This window comes from Mesoplodon densirostris, chromosome 16 (assembly GCF_025265405.1).
Source record: "Mesoplodon densirostris isolate mMesDen1 chromosome 16, mMesDen1 primary haplotype, whole genome shotgun sequence".
Classification (NCBI taxonomy): Eukaryota; Metazoa; Chordata; class Mammalia; order Artiodactyla; family Ziphiidae; genus Mesoplodon; species Mesoplodon densirostris.
Window position 1 is genome coordinate 14,194,079 of NC_082676.1, and position 24,116 is coordinate 14,218,194.

General features: G+C 49.3%; 1 protein-coding gene and 1 pseudogene across 2 annotated transcripts in view; both read right to left on the minus strand.

The window, feature by feature from the left end:
- Positions 1 to 1,472: 1,472 nt before the first annotated feature.
- EYA2 (EYA transcriptional coactivator and phosphatase 2) overlaps positions 1,473 to 24,116 on the minus strand; it is a 183,709-nt gene continuing 161,065 nt past the window's right edge. For both annotated transcript variants that reach the window (XM_060120223.1, XM_060120224.1), the window contains 6 exons: positions 18,684 to 18,742; positions 13,427 to 13,587; positions 11,888 to 12,002; positions 10,316 to 10,437; positions 8,198 to 8,298; positions 1,473 to 1,553 (listed from right to left, as the gene is read on the minus strand). In XM_060120223.1, coding sequence (XP_059976206.1) covers positions 1,473 to 1,553; positions 8,198 to 8,298; positions 10,316 to 10,437; positions 11,888 to 12,002; positions 13,427 to 13,587; positions 18,684 to 18,742 — 639 coding nt within the window. The remainder of the gene's footprint in view (positions 1,554 to 8,197; positions 8,299 to 10,315; positions 10,438 to 11,887; positions 12,003 to 13,426; positions 13,588 to 18,683; positions 18,743 to 24,116) is intronic.
- On the minus strand, positions 16,043 to 17,015 carry LOC132476009 (small ribosomal subunit protein uS2-like; annotated as a pseudogene).

Genomic DNA, 24,116 nt, shown 5'->3' on the forward strand with positions numbered 1-24,116 from the left:
TGATGACTTTCCATCTATCAGATTGTAGCTCTGAGACTCCAGTCATCCATGAAGTCATCTCCCATCTCCACTGACATGGATGCCAGCCAATTGGTGACCCTGGATTTCACCAACATGAATAGAGGGAGAAGCCTATACTTACGTTTAGCATCCAATCAAATGGATCGAGACCCTGCTTGGAATTCTGTGGGCAGCAACAGAGCTCAAGATGTCCTTGGAACTTCTCCAGATGTCCCTTCCTGTTCCCTACACTGGATCCTTGGCTTATCCGCTGGAAAATGAAGTCCCACCAATGGCATGGAGGTCAGTTCTAGTTTCCATCCCAGCCCCCATTTTCCCCAGTTCTTTTAGTAGTAGCTCGCGGATTCCTCCTTTGGGGGACAAGCTCTCCCCAACTTTCTGCTAATGAGAGACTGAACCCCATCCAGCTCCATGGGCAGCTCATGACTCAGGTTTGACACAGTCTTGGGGCTTTTGCTAGAACCCCTGTGCAGAAAGTGCTCTCTTTCTGCTGGTATGGTTTTGCCGGAAGATTCTTGGAGCTGCCTTTGCCACACAGGGAAGAGCCTGCCTGAGAAGTAAAACCACACAGGAGAAAGTCACTTGATCACCTGGATCCAGCTATGGCTAAAGACAGTTATTACCCAAAGTTCCTGGAGACGATTTTCTTTTTTCTTTGGCTTAAGGCAGTTTGAGTCGGATTTTATGCTTCCGTAACTGAAAAGGTTTTGGGAAACACCAACAAATTCAGAAGCCTCAAAAGCAGTAATGAAGTAGTGACACTCCACCCCACTTCAAAATGTAAACGTGGTTTTATTTAATGCCTTTTTCCGTCACAAAGTACTGCCTCCTCCCCAGGGTCCCCTCTTCCTAGAAAACAAGATGGCAGCATAAGGCACGTGCACTGTCCACATGACATCAGGTTACGTTCTTAAAAACAAAAATAAGCAATAGTCTTCCCCACAGCCCCAAATCGCCCCCCTCTGTTCAAAGAATGATTGTCCCCTCAAAGCACAACTCAGAGCAGAGAGGCTTAAATTAGAGCTGTGCACTGCCCCACATGCCAGCTGAGAAAACAAAAACCAACAACACAGGTACAAGAGCGTAATACCAGAGTAATGAGATTAGTCCATAAATTAAAGTGGAGAAAAAAAAAAGAGCCTGTCCCCTCCTCATCACCAGCCCTCCCCCAAATCAGGAATTCCTTGCTTGTGAGTCTTGCAGAAAAGTCTGGACTCCGAGCCAGCCCTTTTCCCCAAAGTTAAATATTCCAAAGCCACTGCTGTGTACTTTGTTTCTCTGGACCCGCGTTGGGACTGAAAGGACGGCTTCTGAGATGGTCACCGGACACGTCCTCTTGGCGGGAGGGACCCTGCCTGGTGTCTAGCATCTGGCAGGGGAGGTGGGGAAAACCGGGGGCCTGGGCGGGTGGGCTGCCTCTCTGATGGCAGGTGGCGAGGCTGCGGGTTCTGCTATAAATACTCCAGCTCCAGGGCGTGCCTCAGCGCCTCCAAGTCCGCGTGGCAGGATATCCGCCAGAAAGGCATGTTGTGCTGGAACACAGAACACCAGCCACACGGTTACGGCTCTGTGCGGTGCTTCCCACAGCCCCCCTGGATCCCACGCCCATGGTTAGAACCTTAGGAGAAATCACACTGAGTCAGTGTAGCATGTGGGCATTTCCCAAACCGGGAGCACAGAACATCGTTGGTGGACCCCTACGTGGTCAGGCAGGCTTTCTATTCCTTCTGAGTCTATTCTTAAAAAAAAAAAATTATTTACTTATTTTAAATTAATTTTGATTGGAGTATAGTTGCTTTACAATGTGTTAGCTTCTGCTGTACAGTAAAGTGAATCAGCTATACGTATACATATAACCCCCATTTTCCTTCCCATTTAGGTCACCACAGGGCACTGAGTAGAGTTCCCTGTGCTGTACAGTAGGTTCTCATTAGTTATCTATTGATATTTTATACATAGTAGTGTATATATGGCAATCCCAATCTCCTAATTCCCTCCCCCCCACCCCACCTGAGCCTATTTTGATTTGCTTATCCTGCACTGTCCGACATGTGGACCGTTTGACCCTCCCTCCTCTGTTGGGACCAGCGTGGTCTTAGGCGGCATGCTGACATGGAATTAAATCACACAGCGAGAAAGCTATTCCTGTTTTAAAAATGTGTTCTCAATCCTGCTACTTCAGATAGAAAATCTCGACTAGATGCTACTGTGTCTTCAACCCCGCCCTAACTCTCACTAATCTCCATTTGAACAGATAGGGCTGGTCCCAGAGAGTCTTTTTTATCTTTTCCTTTTCTTTACAGCAGGTGATGCTTGCTCTGTGTTATTGTCATGCTATCAAGTTTTCAATTTTAAACATAAGTGCATCGATTGAAAGGGAAACATTAAGTAGGTAACAGTACAGGCAGCATGCAGAGACAGCAAAAGTTGTAATTGGTGTAAAAGAAGTGTTATCCTGATTATGGAAAGAAATCACTCATGTGGGGAGAAAAATTTGCAAAATATTGATACTTCCATAGCGTGAGGGTTAAATGTTTCAGTGCAAAGCTCTGTTCTACCACCATTAGCTGGGTGATCTTAATTTACTTTGGTGCTTGTCTGTAAAATGGGGATAATACTTGCTGTATACTATGTGTATCTTATATTACAGATGAGGAGACTGAGGCACAGAGTGGTCTGACTCCAGAGAAAAAACTTGACTGCCTGCTTATCACAGGAAGATGTGACCGTTGACTAAAGTTGTTGCCTGTCCAAGAGCCATCCTCCCTTCTTCCTACTTCCAGAACCCTGAATTTGGCAGCGCCGTGCCCGAGAGGTAGGGGATGAGTTATGATTGTCTAAGCAAGCGATGACAACCTCAGCCTTGTTTACCAGGGGTTTGTCCTGTATCCTTCTGACTTGTGACCCGTTGAAGCTAATGAGGAAGTTGGCTGGGGGCTTCTGAGAAAGGTTTTCCTCCATGATTAGAGAGAGAGGCACCTGAGGAGAACTCCTTCCTCCTTACTTGCCCTTTTTATTTGGATGATGACATGTTAGTATGTGATGTCTGGAGCTGTGGCAGCTGTTTTGGGATCATGAGGCAAAATATTGGAAAAGAAAATGCCAAAGATGGTTAGAAAGGTAGAGCAAAATGATGGAAAGGGCTGCTTGGTGAATTTTTAGACCCACGGAAACAATGTAGGATACACCTACTTGTAATCTTTTTTTTTTTTAATTGGAGTATAGTTGTTTTACAATATAGTGTTAGTTCCTACTTCTAATCTTGTTAGGTGAGCAAGTGTTTAAGTCTTCATTACATAGGTTTTCTGCTACCTGCAGCTACAAGATACTGAGCCTCCTCAAGACAGTCACTGACCTTCAGTTATTTACTGAGTGAACAGAGGGTGCTTGATGAACATATGGATGCCCCAAGTTCTTGTGGTAGTTCTGCTGCCCCTTGAGGTTCTATGCCCACAGGGTAGAAACTATACAGGTGTCCTTTTGGTTCAGGAGCACAACAACCCTTTCCTGCCTCTGGGGGCTCTGCACTTTTGATAGTTGGGTCAGGGAAGGCCTCTCTAGGGAGGGTGACATTTAAGCAGGACCCAGAGAACATGAAGCGGGGAGCCATGCAAACGTGTGGGGAGGTAGTCGAGGTAGAAGACAGCAAGTGCAAAGGCCCTGAGGAGGGTTTGAGCTTGAAATGTCATATTCACTGCTGCCTTGCATGGCTCCTGGCACAGGGTGGGTGCTTAATAAATATTTGTGGAAGGAATGAAAAGAGGAAGGGAGGGAGGAAAGGCAGGAAGGTGAGTTTCTCAAGCAAAGCCCTCAATGGACACACCTTTTTCTCTTTTGCCCAAAGGAAGCAGAAGTCTATCCATCATGGGCAACAGATGCCACCTCTTTAATGCCTTTCAGCTCCCCCACCCTCCCCTCACCCCGGCCAAGCCTTTCATTCTCTGCAAAGATGGATCTGGTCGCCACCTGGCCAATCCAGTCCCTCTTTAAAGAGTGTAATTCATTTTCTCTGGGAGGAAATGAGCAAAGGGGAAGAGACTATCTCAGCCATCTCCCTCCCAGGCCTGGTGGCTCCAGAGCGTAGGTAGATTTATCACTTGTGGAGAGGGGGAGACAAATGACCCACTAAAATGGAGATATTAACAACACTGTCAGCTGAAACAGTTGAAGCCCCTTGTCCTGTCGCCGTATTTCATGCTGCTCAGGTGTCCAGTGGCCTGGGCTAATGAGTCCCATCCATCAGGCCGGGAGAGCTGCTGGTGCACAGGGTTTCTCACTAATGGGCTGGGGCTGCTACTTCAGACACTGCGGGGGATTTTTAGGGGAGCTTGGTGCATGGGGTGTGTGTCCCAGTCTTCTCTGGTGGACTCCACTCTCTTCTGACCAGGTCAGGGGTGCAGACTGACAGTGTTTGAAACTCCTAAGTCCACCTCCTTCCTGCCAGGCGTTTGGAGCAAAACACACAGCAGTTTTCATGTACCAGCTGTGTGACCTTAGGTAAATTAATTAACCTGAGTCTCAAATATGTTCTGTATAAAATGAAGTGGAATGGTACCCACTTCGCAGGGGGAGGGGGTTGGAGGATTAAATAAAATGATGATGTCGGTAATAAAGAGTAGTGGTGAAGGCCTGGGGTTAAGTAGGGTGCCAGTTAGCGTCCTGCCACATGCCAGCTGGGATGGAGACTGCCAGCTGGCTCCCAACATCCTTTCTTCCCTCTCTCTCAGAAAACGCTTTTTTTTTTTCTTTTGCTAGGAACTTGGTGGCTGAGAATAAAGGGTACATCTCCCAGCTACCTTTGTGGCAAGGTGTGATCATGTGACTCAAATCTGGCCAATGGGGTCTGAGCAGCAGTGATGCTGACCTCTATCAGCTGTGCTCTTAAAGGGAAGAGGAGTCCTTCCCCTTTTCCTTCCTGGTGGCTGCAGTGCAGACGTGGGCGTGGTGCGGAGCCGTCTTGGACTTTGTGGAAAGAGCAGTACTGGGACTGGCAGAGCAACAAGACAGAAGGGGCCCGGGTCCCTGGTGCTGTCCCAGCTGTCTGGGCAGCTAACGAGAGATGAAGAAAGCTCTCCACTGTTTAAGCTGCTGTCTGGCATCTCTGGCAATGCAAACTCCACAGAAACTGAGCAGCCCTGGCCCCGGTGGAGCCCACCCCCTCCACATCCTCAGCCGGGTCTTAGCAACGTGCTTCTCCTGTGGACTTTGAGCAAACAAGGGATTTCGGTGAGTTTTCATGTTATGTGAAAACTGGCATTCTTGTTTTCTTTTTCTGCTGGCTCCCCAGGAGAGAGAACCCCTGAATTTCTGAAGGTGGATTTAGCCTTCTCCCCTCCCCTGGCCCTGGGGAGTAGTAATCACACAGCTCCGGGCTATTGAGGGCTAACTATGCACGGTTTCTCTGCTGGGCCCCAGGCGCCTGTTCTCAGCAAATGTGACAGATTAAAAAGGCAGCTCAGAGAGGGTTGCCATCTGCTGAAGGCCACACAGCCAACAATGGCAGGAGCTAGGATTTAGAGCAAAATGCGCTCCCCCGGTCACCTGTTGAGAGCTGGGCGGCTGTAGGGTGAGGCGAGGGAGGCGCCCGGGACACAGACCTTAAGGAGGCACCTCCATCCGCTCCTCCTCCTCCTGGCCCCCTAGGCGAGGGCGACCCCAGACCAGCAGGTCTCAGAGGAGAAGCCTGCCCATTAGGGGTGACTTGGCAATTGCTAGGGCTGTGATTTTTGACTGTCGTCCTGACTCGGGGGCACTGCAGGTGGGGGCAGGTCTCCTGCCTCCTCCCACACGCCTTCCACCTGAATGACTTTCAGATGTCCTGCCAGGTATTTAAGTAAGCACAAACCCGTTCTTAATAACCTGAGTGTAGACCCTTAACTCCACTTTGTCACATATAAATAGAGCATTTTTCTCATGCTTTTAATAAAACCCGACTTTCCCAGGGCTGCAATTACCGTGTCAACTGGGGAAGTCTCGTTTATTTTATTCAGAACCTTCCCATGGGTTGCTTCGCAGTTTGGAGCAGTCACGTGACAACCGCGGTACCTCTCTGGCTTCCTGAATGGCCAGGACCGCACACCTGTGTCCCCTGTGTTGGTCGGCTCACATCCGCAGCGATGGCACGTTTGGGTGGGAGATCTTGTGCTCAAATGTTCACATACTGAAGCACACGTTACTGTGAGTATAAATGACTTTCCCTTATTTCTCTTTGATGTATCATCAGATATTGATCTCCTGGACATTACAGTTATAAGGAGGTTTTATTATCCATTAGTATTTCATTTCAGGAGAGGAAACGGTCATTTCAAAACATCGGCGACACCGCCCTAAGAAACGTCCTTTGACTGGTGAGAAGGTGGGTGAATGGCAGCCACTGCTCCATGGATGTCCCCGTCATTCTCCAGGTGAGAACCGGTGGGCATGTAGGGGGTGCCCGCGGCCACGGGGCCTAAGTGGGTTCTCAACCCAACTTCGATAGAAGCAAAGTTTATCTTGATGGCTGTCACATGCTGAGGGCAGAGGGTTTTTTCTGTTAGATCTGAACTTGGAAGAGGGGCTCTAGAATCCCCCTTCCATCCCGGCAGTGGGCTTCAAGTAGTCTCACCAGAGACCATGCTCTTGACCTGGCACACTGGTCCTGGATTCATGGGATGATTCACGCTACCGTTTTGGTCACATCCTGGTGTATCACCCCTATTATTCACTTAATATTTTTTCCTCTGAATCAATTCATTTTTAAAGTTTAAGAAATATGCTTTCAAAAGAAGTGCTCAGGGTAAAAGCCGAAGTCCCTCCGAAGGCCCCAGGCACCTCCCTGACTGCCCCTCCCCACTCGCCTGGTGCATCGTGCAGCCAGCAGCCATGCCAGCTCCCTGCAGGATGCTCCAGCCTTCCGACCTCTGAACTTCTTGGTTCCTCTCCGGGAACTCCCTCCCTCTGATACTCACTTGGCTCACTCACTCTCCTCCTCCCATCTTTGCTCAGCTGTCACCTCGCAGGGAGGCAGGCTTGACCACCACTTACACTTGCAGCTTGCCCCTCTCTTAGAATCCCCTCTGTTTCCCATTCTCTGCTTTATTTTTCGCCAAAGCTCTGCTCATCATCTGACACGCATGTTACACTGAGGGGTGGATTGCTCGTCCCCAGGCTGTGAGCTGAGCGAGGGGTGAGAGCCCTGTGTGTTCTGCTCACTGAAGGACGCCCAGTGCCTGCAACAGCAGCTGGCACACAGTAGGTGCTCAGCTAACGGAGCTTACACACCAGCTGGAGAGTCGGTGATGCAGCCACCCATCACACAGGTAATTCTTTCACGACAGGAGGGGATAATGCCCTGGAGGAGGACTAGGGACAGCTGGGGGAGGGAGTCGCAGGCAGGCCTGACTGAGCTGCAGTGGGAGCTGGTGAGAGAATCCTTCCCTCTGCAAGTGGTGCTGAGGCTGAAAGGATGAGTCCGGGAAAGCTGGGAAAGCGGAGGAGCCTTCCAGGTGGATGGAACAGTAGATGCAAAGCCTTCTAAGCACCCCTCTCTCGGGACCCTCGGGGCCCTCCATCTTCTCGTGAGTTCCATCCGCTGAGACCCCCTAAACATTTTTGCATTTCCTTTGAATCTGTTTCTGGGGCGGGAAGGGAGAAACCAGGGGGAAACCAAATTAAGCTCTGTGACATTAACCATCTGCTTCCCAGGCCTCTCTGGGTGTGGGGGGGGTGGCAGGCTCTCTGGGATGCTGTTGACAGGTCCAGATCCAGGGCTTTGGCAGCTGTTTCTTTTCCAAGAACAGAGCTGTGGCCACCAGAACCCCCCTGCCCCTCTCCTTATGGGCCTGAGATCACAAATGCAGGATTTTCTTTTTCATTAGCTTAATGCTGTCTTTATTAACTGGGAAGGGTTCCTGGAACATATGATCAGTAAGCATTAAATAAAACACACACACAGGCACCGGCTCCCCGGCCAGCCTGCCCTGACAGAGGGTCTCTGGGCTCCTGAGCAGTTGTCCCAGAAACAATGCAGGGCTACCGGGGTGGCAGCCAAAGGCCCGGAGGGGGATTTGCAGGAAATTACTCAGGATGCTTCTGCGATTTCCAAATGGCAGGGGACGGGCGAGCAAAGAGCCTGGGAAGGAGACAGGCTCAAGAGAGGAGGAAAGAGCAGCCGGAGCGACGGACGCAGTGAACATACCTTTTTCGCCCCCTGCTCCTCTTCCACGCCATCGCCAATCACGATGTAGACGGCTTTTCTGCCGAATCTCTGCATTATCCTCTCAAAGCAGCTCTCCTTCCCTGCATGCACGGATGAAGGAAAGAAAGAAAAGACACTTGGTGAGGACCCAGGATTGAGGTGACTAATAACCGCTAATCAAGAGCTCACTTTGTACAGCCTTCTTACAAAGGTCTTCTTAAGGACCAGGTATTAATCATTTCATCCTCAAGCAGACTTCGAGGCATCACTGTCCCCATCCTCATGTGATGGATGACAGTGCAGAGGCACAGAGAGGTTAAGTGGCTTGCCCACGGTGACACAGCAGGAGAGGCAGTGCAGGGGTTTGAAACAAGCCCTGGCGTCTATGCAGCTGTCCGGTGTAGGAGTGATGGGCCCATTATACAGATGAGGACACGAGGCTCTGAGAGGTGCCCTGGACATGATCTGCCCAGGATCCCCAGGGTTAGTTTAGGAAGCAGAGGTGCCAGGATTCACGTGTCCGAGGGTGGGCAGCCGGGCGACAGAGTGGTCCTCGTGCGACTCAGCTGTTTGTTTTTTTCTTGCTCCCTGTAGATGATCACCTTTTCGTATTTTCCTTCTTCCCAGGGGCTGGGCAGCAGCATCAATCCAGGAACACTAAATTCAGGTCTTAGCTCATCCTGTTTTAGCAAGTTTAGTAACCAACACTAAATTCAGGTCTTAGCTCATCCTGTTTTAGCAAGTTTAGTAACCATCATCATAATGAGAAGAGTACTAAAAAGAACAGCTGTCACTCAGCAGATGCCAGCATAGAGTAGGCTAAGTGCTTCACCGCCCCATCAGGATTTCTTAGCCTCGGTGTTACTGACATTTTGGGCTGGCTAAATTCTTTGCTGCCCTGAGCACTGAAGGATGTTTGTTTAGCAGTATCTCTGGTCTAGAACTTCAGTAAAGGCAAAAACTGCTCTAAGAAAATGCTTCCAAAGTACATACCATATATTTGTTCTTGCTTCAGAAAAAAAACCAGGTAAATATTTCTAATTAAAAATAACTAGGCTTTGTATTATTATACATTTTTAGGTGATACAAGAAAAAAAAATCAGCCTCCTCCCCCACAAGAAAAATCAGTATTACTTGCCCTGATGACAAACGATGCTGTTAATTTCTAGTTATTGAATTATCTTATCTGATGAAAGTTCTAAGCCTAAGGCTTGTTTTCTTTGTTTATAAAGGAGATGAGCAAGTATTAAAGAGGTGTTAAAGCAAGATAACACTAAATTGAGACCATCTCTTTGACAGAGCATTAAAAAAACAATAGTTTTCTGTGTGGTTCAAGGTTAGATTAGTTAATGGCCATAATTAACTAATTAAAATTAGTTAGTTAAATTAAAACCACCTCATGTACCGTCCTGGGGCGGCGGGGGTGGGGGGAACTGTCTTCCTCTGCTTCCTTAGTAATGGACTTTCGTGAGTTTTACCTGGGCTCACAGTCATTTAGCTATGGACTACATTTCCCAGCTTCCCTTGCAATTAGTTGTGGCCATGTGACTAAGGTGGGTTAATAGGAAGTGAGTAGAAGTAACATGCACCTCCTTCTGAGTCTTGGCTTTACAATAATGGACGCCCATTACTCCTTCCTCTTTTCCCCCTTCTCATAACCTGGAATGACAATATGGCGCAATCTGATTTGACCATGTACATGAGGATAAAATTATAGGGGATGGTGGAAAACTAAAACGGGAAGAACCTGGCTCCCTGGGTGAGTATGAGGACAGAGTCACCCCATCAGCCTGGATCACTCACCTCTGGTCTGTTGACATCTGAGGGAGAAATAAGCTTTAGCCCTAAGCCCTTGTATGTGGGGTGTATTTGCTACAGCAGCTTCGCAGGTATCCTAACTAATACACACACTTTGGAAAACTGCAATCCTAACCAATTTCTCTAGAAGCAGAGGTTAAACCCAGTGGGTCTATGAGGGTTGTTTGGGAGATTTGTCCATGCCCATGGACAAGCTCTTTAACTTCCCTAGTGTCGTTTTCCTTAAACTTTCCAAACCTGGCAGGCAAAGCTGACCTTACCCTCCCTCCCCGTACCACTCTGAGGTCTGGGCTCCCCTACCTGTCTTGGTTGCACTGTAGATGTTCTCAATAGGAAACACGGAGCCCAGTCCATACAGCAGGACTTTGGCCAGGGCAGGAATTAGTTGAGTGGTGGTGACCAGCACGTTGACACAATTGGGCCTGAGGGCAAAGGAGATGGTGAGTCAGAACTCCAAGGTACCACAAGGCCAGGCCTCCTACCCCTGCAGCTGAGCCTGGAGTCGGTGGGAATTCCGGTGGGGTTTGGAGGCTCTGGCTAGGTCGTCTTCAAGTGAGGCTAGAGCTCAGGGATCCTCCAGCTATTCCTCTCTTTTAAGCCTGAAGCTTCCTGACACATTGAAATCTAACACAAGTGTAATATTTTTCCTATTTAAAAAGCAAATGTTAGGGACTTCCCTGGAGGTCCAGTGGTTAAGACTTCGCCTTCCAGTGCAGGGGGTGCAGGATCGATCCCTGGTCAGGGAGCTAAGATCCCACGTGCTTCATGGCCGAAAACCCCAAAAAAGTAAAACAGAAGCAATATTGTAACAAATTCAATAAAAACTTTAAAAAAAGATGTTGGGCTTCCCTGGTGGCTCAGTGGTTAAGAATCTGCCTGCCAATGCAGGGGCCATGGGTTTGAGCCCTGGTCCAGGAGGATCCCACATGCCACGGAGCAACTAAGCCCGTGCGCCACAACTACTGAGCCTGTGCTCTAGAGCCCGCGAGCCACAACTACTGAGCCTGCGCTCTGCAACAAGAGAAGCCACCACAACAAGAAGCCCGCACACCAAAGAGTAGCCCCCACTCACCACAATTAGAGAAAGCCCACGCACAGCAACGAAGACCCAACGCGGCCAAAAATAAAATAAACATTTAAAAAAATTTACTGCAAGGGCCACACACTAAAGTAGCTGCAGGGACCTATTGGCAATGTGCATGAGTGACATGGAACAAGTGTAGGACAACAGGGAGAGGTGAGGACTGGGGTAAACTGCAGAGCACACGCCAGTTCTGACATTTTCTAAGATCCTCGAAACCGGCAGCTATGGATGAACTTTCCCAGTCTTTGGGATAAAGTGTGTATCAAACAAAACACATCAGCAGGATGGATTCAGCTCATGAGCTGCCATTTTGTGACCATTCATCTGTTGGGTCGCAAGAATTCTGATGCTGCAGGGGAGTAATTTGTTCTCTGGCCCAGGTGATCTTATTTAAGAGCAAGAGGCAATTTAGTGGGAGGTCTAGAATGAAAGTGGGCCCTCCTGACCTCACTAAGAGCCCGCCAGATGATCTGTGTGATCCTATAAAATGGTTTTCACAGGGTGATGTTGTGGCTGGAGGGTGTTGTGGGCAAGAGCGGATGGGACAATCGACCTACATACAAAGGTCTTCAGCTCTGCTGGCCCCCGATCAGTCTCTGCAACTATCTGCACATCTGAGCGACAAGGTGTCCATGGTGCCTTGTACACCCCAGCTTTATCAAATGTCTGGAAGGTGTGCAGGGGACAATTTGGGGGTCCAATTCTCCCAAGTGTGGAAATGGAGGGGCTACCACCCTCGAATGGGAGATAGTTCAGTGACACAAAGGAAAACGGGGGCTCCCACCTACCGGGAATTGATGAGGTTTAGTGCCTTCAGGGAGTGGGTCAGCCAGAGGTCCGTCAGAGCTTCCAGCTCGGCTCTGAGCTGTAGCCAGGTCTCTCTTTTGGGAGCTCCTATCAAGCCTATGGACAAAGCAAATAAAAATCATAGTTGGGCTTCCCTGGTGGCGCAGTGGTTGAGAGTCCGCCTGCCGATGCAGGGGACATGGGTTCGTGCCCCAATCCGGGAAGATCCCATGTGCCGCGGAGCGGCTGGGCCCGTGAGCCATGGCCGCTGAGCCTGCGCGTCCGGAGCCTGTGCTCCGCAACCAGAGAAGCCACAACAGTGAGAGGCCTGCGTACTGCAAAAAACAAACCAAAAAAATCATAGTTGCTGTCATTTTAAAGGGCTGGGGGGAGTGGGGTTAGGGAAGGTGAGTCTAGGTTTCAAATCAGATGACACCCAAGGTCAACTTCAATCCAGTGACCTTGATTTTATTTTGAGATTGATTGGATCAGTCAATGGAGTTGAGTAGCCGCCTACTCAAACCTCTTCCCTTATACTGGCCAGTAGCTGGTTAGAGACCGTGTGATAATCAGAAACATCCCCAAATGCCTCCTGGGTGGGGAGGAAGCGGCATCACCTGTTAAGAGCCAGTGGCCTAGAGAATTCCAGAACTAGTGATCGAGGGCCTGGTCACCACCGAGCCAACCCTGCCCTCAGCCCCTTCCAGACTGTCATTCAGGGTGGTAGCCAGTGCTCTCCTGCCACTGAAGCTGGTGGCTTTCACCTTGGCTACACAGTAGAGTCACCAGGGAGCTCTATGAGTCCTGATGCCAGGCAGCAGCCAGGCCAGGAAAATCAGAACGGGAAACTCCTCAAGGGGTTCCCATATGAGCCAAGTCTGAGAACCAGTGTTTCCACAAACCACCTGGGAATCTTGTTAAAAAGGCAGATCTGACTCAGTCACCTGGGGAGGGGCCTGAGCGTCTACATTTCTAACAAGCTCCCAGGTGATGCTCATGTGGCTGCTCCACGGTCCACAGTCTGAGTAGTGAGGGCTGAAGCCAGTGGTCCTCAAATTCCAACGAGCATCAGAATCACCTGGAGGGCAAGTTAAGACCCAGAGGGCCGGGCCCACCCCAGAGCTTCAGGTGCAACAGGTCTGAGGTGGGGCCAGAGAATCTGCATTTCCAGCAAGTCCCCAGGTGATGCTGATGCTGCTGGTCCAAGGACCACACGTGGAGAACCACGGCGGGGGTGAGGGGGGTGTAATCATGGGCAAGATGCTCCATCCCTTCCTCAGCTTCCCAGCCCCGCCCCCACCCCACCCCCCTAAAGTGAGGATAATGAAATCTTAGTACCCTCTTCCAGAGGGCGTCACAAGGGTGACACTGAGTGAGCTAGGACTTCTAATAAGCCTCTCAGAGCAGTACCTGGCACAGGGCAGGTGGGATGCAAGTGACAACATCCATCCTTGATGAATTTCCCTTGGTCCAGGGGGTGCGCCCGGAGCACAGGCAGACCCTCTGACCACTGTGGACGACCCTCTCCCCGACCCACTCACCGCCGACGTTGTTCTTGTAGGTGTTGTACATCTCCTTCACTCGCCGGTAGCGGAAGGCCAGCTTCCTCATCCAGTCCACGCCGCCGTGCACGCCAGAGCCCAGGCACAAGTTGGCCCCCGGGGCCGAACTGTGGAAGCCATCAGCGGAGAAGTTGTAGGTGCTGGGGAGACGGAAGAGGGCAGGGGGTGGGAGAAGAGACAGTGTTAATGTCGGGGAGGTGGGAGCTCTTCACCAGGAGACCCATGGGGTGGGGCTTGGAGCACCCACGATGTCCCCGAATGTTCGAGGGTGCCGTGGTTATGTGCGTTCTGGGAGGAGCAGGATCATAGTTTTTATTAACTTCCCAAACAGCGGTGGCATCCTTTGGTCTTGCCTAGTCAGCATCCATTCTCCTTTCTTTCGGTATCAAAGAGCATCTCTATTTTTGGGGGGCAGCCATTCTGTCCCCTGCATGCAGTGGCCAAGCTGGGGAAAGCCTCCCTCTCTCCCCCTTTAGAATCTGAAGCTGGAAGGCAACTCCAAAAAATGGTTGGCCTTGGCTCATCCTGAGAGAAGGGTCCAGAAGAAAATGCCAGTTAGTCCTGCCACTCTGATCCCCAGATCTGCTTCACATGCCCCGTAAGCCCTGACTGCTGACCTTTTCTTCCTATTCTGTGAGCATCTCTATATCTTTCTACAGACATTCCCTATGTTGGGGACTTCCCTGGCAGTCCAGTGGTTAAGACTCTGTGCTCCCAGTGCAGGGGGCATGGGTTCGATCCCTGGTCCGAGAACTAAGATCCTGCCTGCCGCAGGGCGTGGCCAGCAAAAAAAAAAAAAAAAAAGAAAAATAAAAGAAATTCCCTATGGTAATTTATCTGTTAAATTAAGCAGAGTAGATTGCTGGTGCTTTGCAGACATAACCCTCCATCACCATGAAGCGTGGTCTGGGGACGAGTCAGAGTGTCATGTGAGGTTAATGACAGAAGCGGCAGCTGGGAACCAGAAGGGGAAAGCGTGGGTGATCGACCACCTACAGCAGCTAGAGCATGAGAACGAAAGCCCTAGCTCTCCACAGAACACCATTTTCTTTCCCTCCACTGGAAGCTTGGTACAGGTTTGCAAAACCACAGGACGTTGCAAGGCAAAACCAGAGCGTGACAAGGGATGTGTGGACCAAAAACTTCAAAAGTGAAAGTCTCTTCGAACAGAAAAAGCCTGCGGGGAGCAGGTCAGCGTGGTATACCACAGCCTCTTGGGGGGTGGGTTCAGCTTTTTTTCTCTTTGCATTATTTTATTGTTTCTGGATTTTCTGTGATGAGTTTAAGGGTGGAGAAAGATATTGTATTTTTTAAAAAGATGTGATGCACTGGGGATGAAACAACACTAGCAAATTGTACCTTAGGTATCCCCGGTTTAACGCCACTGCTGCAGCAGATAAAAGGGAGTTTGAAAAGTGTGAAGTGCTGGGTCATTCTCCCTGTGGGCCACGTGATGTGCTGATGCCCGTGTGCCGTCCCGCACCATTCTGTGCCTGGGGTTCAGCCTGACAGCCTGAATATCGAACTGGTGACAACAAAACCCCTGCAGGATCCACAGAAACGCCTTGAGTGATGCCTCAAACTCAACAGCAGATTTTACCACGTGGGCTCACTGGGGCAGGTGGGCCAGGAGGACACTGACCCAGGTGACTTAATCCCAAAGGCCTCAAACGTAGACTCTGGCATTCCCTCCAGAGCAGGCTGGGTAGACAGTCACAGAGAGATACCAACAGGCTGACAGAAGTTCTTTAGATGTCTTCAAATTTTTGCCCATATGTCCATAAACACACACACACACATTCACCTGGGGCATTTTTCACAGACACTTGTGTGAGTGTGCGTGTGTATAAAATTGGAAGCAAGTAACTCATAATGTCAGAGAGTGGTGAGTTGGAGATGGCGGGGACAGGGGTGATCATAGTTTCTTCTCTGCTCTTTACTGAATTACTCAAGTTTAAAAAGTTGGGGACTTCCCCGGCGGTCCAGTGGTTAGGACTCTGCGCTTTCACTGCCGAGGGCAAGGGTTCAATCCCTGGTTGGGGAACTAAGATCCCACGTGCCTTGTGGCGTGGCCAAAAAAAAAAAAAAAAAAAAAAACAATACAATAAAAATATAGGTTGTGTGTAATTAACTTGTTTGACCACTAGCTTGACATCGTGGTATTTGACGCCATAACTTCTGAGATCTTGAGAAGGTTATTAAAAAAAAAATTAAAAAGATGCATGGAGAATAAGATATGACTGTTCTAATAACTTGTCTGCATGATAACCCCCTCTTTCCCACGAAAGATGCCAGTGGGTTTATTACACAGACATGTTGCTGCTGCTTTCTTCTCAGTCCCTCCCTTGGGTGGCGGTGACCAGGGGCTAAAGAGAAATAAAATATCCCCAACTAGTAAAAGGGAGCAGACAACATCTAATCATAGGGGCAGAGAGCCATTTAGCAAGGACTACTCACTGTGCTGGGCACTTTTCTAGCACATTCTTATCCTGACGAGAAAGGGGCTGGGCACTTTTCTAGCACATTCTTATCCTGACGAGAAAGGGGCTGTGTGACTTTATCCCATCACGGCCCCTCATTTCCAGAAGCCACACTTTAAACTGACACGTGCTCCTTCCTCTCTACTGTCAAGGCTCCCATCTTGCTGGAGAACGTCTCCTGCTTTTTCTTTTTTAAAGAAATTTTATTTTCCATCAACCTCATTTCCATTCTCTGTTTAAGAGTCTTTGCAAGAACAGCTTCGGACCACTCAGTGGTTGTGCCTCCCCAGCCAGTGGCCTGAACTCCACAGTCTTCAGTAGGGAGCCGCTGGGCAGGCACAGAGGGCATCTGTGAGCCTTCAGACTGGTCGGCGACCTCGGGTTGAGTGGCAGTGAACTTGGGAGCTGGAGCATCCGTTCACCACGACGTTGCTCCAGGGTTACAGCCTTTTCAGCAGCGGCCTGCTCTTCCTTTTCAGGCTCTTCTGGATCCCTGTAGAAGCAGAGATCAGGCATGACCTCCCCAGGTGCTCATGGGAGATGGTACCACGCATGCGCAGGACATCCCAGGCTAGCATCCACCATGTCAGACCCGCTGGGGAAGCTCCCTTGTTGTTGTAGGGACGGCACAGAGGAGAGTCCGCTACACACAGCAACGGTAGGCAGGTTAACACAAGAGCCTCTGGGAGAGGCTGGTGGTCAGCGCTGGAATCAGTAACCACCAGAAGTCGTGGCGCCTGGAAGGCTGCCTGGATCTGGTAAAGTGAAGGTTCCAGAAGTGAAACAGCCAGAACTAGAAGCAGCTCCGGCGGCAGCGACAAACTTCAGAACAGCTCACCGGTCAGTCTTCTGGAGGACATGACACTGACATCGGCTGGGTTTTCACTGGCAACCGTGGCACAAGCTGCCGGCAGAAGCTTCTCCCCTGTTCTCTTCAGATTTCTGATGTAGATGCTGTCAATTTTCCTTCTGTAGATGGACCGATCCATTTGGAAGTCAGGGTTGGTGCCTCCTAACTGGGTTCCTGCTGCAAAGAATTTGAGGACATCCTCCTTTTTCACTTGCAGGACATCAAGGACTCCGGACATTGTGGAAATTTCCCTTTAAGTCATGATGGGAATCTAGAACAATGCCTTATGGACCCCTCCCTGGGTAGTGCAGAAAGGCTAGAGAATTTATTCTTGAAAAAGAACACTGACTCTGTAAACTCAGGATACCTGGGGAGATGCCTGGATGTTCTGCTAAGAGGTAGAGGGCAGGGAAGGGTGTCCGTGAATCCTGCCTCACCCATTTACCAGCTGTGTGAGGTTGGGCAGGTTACTGAACCTCTCTGTGCCTCCCATTCCCCAAGTGTAAAACGATGATGATGCCAAGAGCAACTATTTCCTAGGGTTACTGTGAAGATGCAGTGAGTTAAGTCACATAGAGCAGCTGGAACAGGGCATGGTGCAAAGTAAGGGTGTTACCACTGTTGGTTTTTACTGTTAACTGAAAACAAAACAAAACAAGGGGCATTTGATAGTTGTTGCCTAGCACACAGTAGGTGCTTAATAGATATTTCTTGAATGAACAAATGGGGAATTTGGCTTGTAGTGGGAAAAAGACACCCTTGGATTGTGGATTCTTGAAATGAGGTACCAAACAACTCAGCATGAATCGGGGTTTAGAGGGACATTGCTCTAAATTCCAAGCCAGCTAACTACAGGGGAAACGATAAAAACAGAACACTGGTTCCTCACTGCCTTGAAAGGGAGAGTGGTTCCCTGGGATGACTTCATGAAAAGGACACAATTAGCCTTGGCCTGGGGTTTATTTACTCCACAAATTAAGCAGTCCTGGCTGGCAGTGGAGCCCTGTTCCTTGCCAGGCCTGATTGCAGAAGGGATTTTCTGAATGGCTAATTAAAATGAAGCAGGCGATGCCCAGCTATCACTTCTAATTGTGCTGGGCTTTGAAAAGACTTGCAGGGCTCAGGAACAGAAACTTTGATTTCTTTTTTTTGAGTAAGTTGGAAGACACACCTAGGAAGTAAACACTAAGTTAAGTTACCACGAATGGCTCATAGGCGAAACGTTATTTGGTCTCATAATATTTTTGATGGGCCTAGAGGCGTTGAATAGTGATAATTTTGATAAGCACAGATTAATAACTAGGTTCCGTTTTTATAATGTGCAGGCTTGAAACATTCCAGCCACATTCTTCTGAAAGCTGTCTCATTTTGAGCAGCTGGGTACCTTATTTCTGGAATTCATGTCCTAGGAGTGTTTCCCCCTAGAAATCAGACATACCACTTACTCCCTCAAGAAATATTTTTTTGAGTGTCAACTATATCAATTTTACATTAAATAACGTATGTATGTTAGTGAGTGCAGTCAAACCTTGGAAAAAGGTTTACCAGACTCTTGATGGTGGTGATTCTGGGAGACAAGACCAAAGGTGGTGTATGGTATTTTTTACAACATGCATGCATTCCTTTAGTAAGCAGGGAAAAACCCACAGAGAGAGAAACGTAAGCAGAGTCACAGAGGATCTGCAGAAAGCTCAGCCTCAGTGATTCGAGATGATGCGGAGCAGGCTGCAGGGTGGGGGGCAGGGTTGTGATTTTGGAGTTCAGAGAAACACCAGTCCCGGCTCTGGCTGAGGGCAGGCCACCTTGCCCTGGTAACCAGCCCGTCCCTCCTCTCTGCTTCCTAGTGAAAGGCAAGCTTGATAACCAATCAGAAGGGGCATTTTTGATTGACTCCCCAGATTCCTACCTTAAATCTTGCCCGTTGTCATCGGATGAGACATCGTCCACGTGGATTTGGTCACAGTCCTGTAGAGAATTTGGCAAGAAGAGAAAAAGGGAAAAATGTAACTGGTAAAGCTGATGCAGCCTTTAAGAGTTGTTTTCATAAGCTGAGGGGTGAAGGAGCACTGGACTGGGAGTCAGAGTCCTGAATTCTAGTCCAAACTTTGCCACTAAAGATCAGGTGACCTCGGGCTAAGCCTCAACCTCTTTTGCCTTTGGCTATAAGGGGTGGTGGTGACCGTATAATTTATCATGCAAACCTAGATAATTTTGCAACGTAAAGGGGGCTGCTATCAACGTTACATTAGGAGGACAGGCACAAAATAGGACCCATCTCCCTCTGCCCCCAGGTACACTAGGACCTATGGTTACCAAGGCCATACGGTGGAAGCCTTTCACTATTCCAAGTGTTTCCTCTGCTTGGAATGCTCTTCTGCTTTCATCTGCTTAGTGAACCTTGTATTCTTCAAGCATTAGCTTCAGGAGGTACCCCCTGCCCAAGTCCCCCTCTGTGTCCCACGATCTGTGACCATCATTTATCAAGCATTACTGTGTGCCAGGCACCATCCCAAGGGTTCGCCATTCAATGGACTCCAATAACATGTTGCTTTCCACCACCCATACATCTCTCAGTTCTCTTTGGAGAAATACCGTAACACATGGGAGTTAAGACTGAGGGGAAGGGATGATGTAGGTGGGCACATGACCCAGGCTCAACCAATCAGAGAGACCCAGGGTCCCTCTGGCCACAGTGATTACTTCACAGATGAGTGTGTGGCCTCAGCTGGACCAATGAGAACCAGCCCTGGGACTTTTGGGAAAGAGGAGCTCTCCTTTCCCCAGAGCTGCTGGATGGTGAGATTAAGCCTGGGGCTGTTAGTGTAAAGTAGGTCTGGGAGTTGGAGAGAGGGATGAGGCCCTGATCACATTATTTGCTCCTCTGGATCCAGCCACAACTGAGAAAAGGCCACCCTGGCTACTATGGCAGGCTGAGTGATAGCCCCCGCAAAACATCCCTGTCCTAATCTCAGGAAACGTATACAGAAAAAGGAACTTTGCAGATGTGATTAAGTTAAAGATCTTGAGATGGGGAGATTATCCTGGATTTTCCAGGTGGACCTCAAATGTAATTACAAGGGTCCTTGTAAGTAAGAGGCAGAGGGGTATTTGACGACAGAGAGGAGAAGGGAACTGGAGTGAGGTGCTTTGAAGATGAAGGCAGAGGCCGCAAGCCAAGAAATACAGGCGGCCACCAGAAGCCGAAAATGGCGAAGAAACATATTCTCCCTTCAAAGCCTCCAGAAGAAACCAGCTCTGCCAACATCTTCAGCCCAGTGAAATCGAGTTTGGACACTGATCTCTAGAACTGTGTTGTTTTAAGCCACTAAGTGTGTGGTAATTTGGTACAGCAGCCGTAGGAGACGAATACACGGACTTTTCCATTTGAGTGGAGATGGATTTCTGTCATTTTGCAACCAAGAGGCAAGTGATGCAACAGCCCCCAAGGAAGCCTGTGAACTCTACCTCCATCAGAAGGTCCATTCAGAGGATCGGTCCATAAGGCAAAAATCATGAGCACGCTGTGCCTGCCCCCCGACGGTACTGGTTAGAGCTCAGGCTCTGGAATCGGATCGCCTGGGTTTGGATCCTGGATCCAACCACTTGAGCAAGTGACTTAACCACCCCAAATCTCAGAGATCAGTTTGGCAAATGGAGATAATAACAGAACCTGCTTCACAAGGTTGACGAGAGGAGAAGGGTCTGGCTACATAAATATTAGTTTTGATTATTGCGTTAAGATTTGTAAACATCCACGTTTTGGTTTGAAGACAATTTCAGGGGGCAGATATCTCCTCGCAAAGACTGCTAGAGAGAGGAAGATGCACGTGGAACTTTGAGCTTGACCTCTGAGAGAAAAACTGGTTGTAACATCTCTGGACCCTTGATGGGAGGAGAGAAGCTGGGAAAAAAATGGTGTTGTCAACATTTTGAGCAGATCTCTTTTTACACAAGGAAGAGGCTTGAGTTTATCTTTGAGAACAAGAGTTTTGCTGGGGGATGATGGGACCACCTTCCCTCCATCACTTTTTAAAGATATACAGAGGTAACTTAGTTGTTATGGAGATGCGGGGGTAGAGCAGGTGGGGACAGTGGCGTTTGGGGCAGCCTGGGCTGCTTGTGGGGATCAAGGTTGGAACCTGGAAGAAGGGGTGGTGTGGCCGCTGATCCCTCTCTGGCCCCCCTGAATGAGCTTTGGGCTGAAAGGCAGTTTGCTGGATCCTCTGGATGGGAAAGAGGTTTGTTTCCAGAGTCCCTGGCACACTTTGCCCACAGCTCTGTGGCAGTGACAAAGCAGGACTCAGGGTCCTGCTGCACGGCACCTCACGTGTCTGTGGGCCTGGCACAGCGCCCGGGCGTGGGCAACGGTGTGCTCTGACAGGTCTGACAGCAGGGAGGTCTCCCCAGAGGCTTCCTAGGGGTCAGCCATGGGCAAACGGTAGCCAGAGCAGAGGGCAAAGAACATGGCAGATGCTCAGTGGTGACCCCAACTGAGAAACTCTTTGGATAGTACTGGAAAAAAACTAGGTGGGGGGCACTGAGTGACCATCCTTGAGTGAGCAGACCTCTGGTTTACACCTAAACCTTTTCTGCTGTACTCCATATTTCCTTTCTTTCCACGCACCCAGGATTCTATGTCTTGGTGGTATAACTGATCCCCCTCCCTGAGAGGGTGTGTCCTTTCCTAAATAGTTGAGCACGATGGTACGCCCCAAATGGAAGAGTCGATGGTCACATTATCTAATACAGTAGAGGTTAGCCACATGTGGTTCTTTATAGTTAGATTCAATTAAAATTGGACAGAATAGAAAATTCAGTTCCTTAGGCCTATTTCAAGTGCTCAATAGCCAAATGGAGCCAATGGCTACCATACTGGATGGTGCACGTTTTCCATCATTGCAGAACATTCTATTGGACCGTGCAGCTCTGGAGGGATAAAGAAACGAGGTTGACAATTTCTCTGCTGTGTTGATAGGTTCAGTTAAGGAAGAGCTTGCAAGCTGGCCTGGAGACATATCTCATTTAGCCCAAAATGTGCTTAAAACATTAAAACATTTTTTGGAACAACAGCCATCTCTCTCTCTCTCCCCCTTTCCTCCCTCCCTCTCGCTCTTCTTGTTCTCGCTCTTTCTCTGTCTCTCTAGATTTTCCGCTACTCTGAGAATTTACACGCTCTGGCAACGCAGGGCTTGCTTTCTTCTATCCTGAGAATCCTTAGCCTTGACACCCATCTCCACTCCTCTGCAGCCTCTACTGGGTTTTCCTCACTTTACCTTACCTGGTTACTTGGCCCCTGTGGGCATCCTAGTTTGAAACCTCTGATCCAGACCAATCTCATATACATGGAAGGATCCTAGGGCCAGCAATCCTAACAGGTTAATGAAAACTGTATTTAAAAGCCAGTGCTGACTTTGGAGACCCAGGCACTGAGGAAAAATTAATAGCAGATTTCCCCCCAGTCCATTGCTTTGTCTGAAATTGGAAAAAACACCTCCCCTTGGCCCCCAGGCCTTCCCTCAAGCTTGAAAGCTGCTCTGGGGGGTCACCAGGGCTCAGGCCCCTGGGCAGGGTTCCCTGTGCTTTCCCTGATGTCAGGGGAAAGGTATGTGGGGAGGCTCTGTTTTTCTCATTTGCGAGGAGATTGTCGGGGGTGCTAAAGCGTGACAACAGTAGCGATCACATTTCGGGCTTTAATAAAACACCACGACGCTCAGCTAGACACTACCTCATACTCCACCAGCTGACCTGGATTGAGTTACCCGCTGAGCCAGCACTGAGGGGAGTGGGATGGTGCGGAGGACACGAAGATGGGGCTGGGCCCTGGGGGAAGAGGATCAGATGCCCCTCAACTGTGCTGCACGGGGGGCAGGCCTCTCAAAGGATGCCAGCTTCTCACGGCCCAGGGTGCTTCTGGCCCCTCTGGAGTCAGAGTGTGACTATCCTTGCGGCGGGGAGGGTCTGAGCGGGACCACCCACCCAAGACAGAGGATGGGTTCCTGTGGCCTTGGCATTGGTGAGGCGCAGTGGGGCTGAGGAATTGACACTTTCTGACCCAGAGAAACAACTGCAAAGAGTCTTGTGCAAGGATGTCCAGCATCCCAGTGAGAAACTGCAAACACCTGTAGTTCCCTCGATTGGATCATGGTGGAACGAACTGTGGTATATCCATTCAGGGGAATCCTACCCGGCGGCTCAGAAGAAAGAGGGAGATAGTTAGGTGAGCACATGGAAATGTTTCCAAGACATCCTACAGTGCAAAAAGCAGCAGACTGGAGAATGAGACATCCAGTATCACACATGTCGATATTTATAAAAACCAATTAAAAACAAAACAAGGTGTTATATATGAATGTATCCATATACATAAATGGAAATAGAAAGATCTGGATGCTCACACATCTGACTGGGAACAGTAATTCCATCTGGGAAGGCACTGGCGTTGGGTTAGTGGTCAAAGGAGGCTTTAACCTTACTGAAGTGCTTGCTTTCCTTTCCTTTCCTTCCTTTCTCCCTCCCTCCCTGTTTCCTTCCTTCCCTCCTTCCTTCCTTTACAAGGAGAACATGGACATATATTGCTTTTGAAAAATAAAGTATCTCCCTGGGGAGGAGAGAAGGCAGGATCTAACACTGGACGACAGAGGCCAGCGATATATAGCCTCTGACTGGCTTCCAATAGGCCGGGGTCTGTGCTCAGCACTTCACATAGATTAACGGGGATACTACTATCATTCATCTTATACAGGAGAAAATGAGGTGAGAGGAGTACAGGAACAGGTCTGTTATGAGCTGAATTGTGTCCCCTCAAAAGATGTTGCAGTCCTAACCCCAGGACCTGGGAATGTGACCTGATTTGGAAAGAGGGTCTTCACTGATGATCAAGTGAAGATGGGGTCGTGAGGGTGGGTCCTAATCCAGTACGACTGATGTCCTGATAAAAAAGGGAAATCTGGACACAGAGACAGGTACGCACACAGGGAGAACATCATGTGAGCGTGAGGGCAGAGGTGGGGTGATAGGTCTACAAGCCAAAGAATGTCTTGGAGAAGATAGGAGAGAGGGGCAAGGAGCAGATTCTCCCTCAGAGCCTTCAGAAGGAGCCAACCCTGCCGACACCTTGATCTTGAACTTCTGGTCTCAAGACCTGCAGGACAGGAAGTTTCTGTTGTTTAAGTCACCCAGTCTGGGTACTTTGTTACCCCAGAAAACTTCTGAGGCCATAAAATGAAGGTGAGGAGGAGCCCAGGAGGCTGTCTGCCTCCAGAGCCTGTGCTTGCAAAGATCCATCCATCCTAAGACTAACTTATAAAAATGTCTCCTGTGGGCCCGGAACAGCATCAGA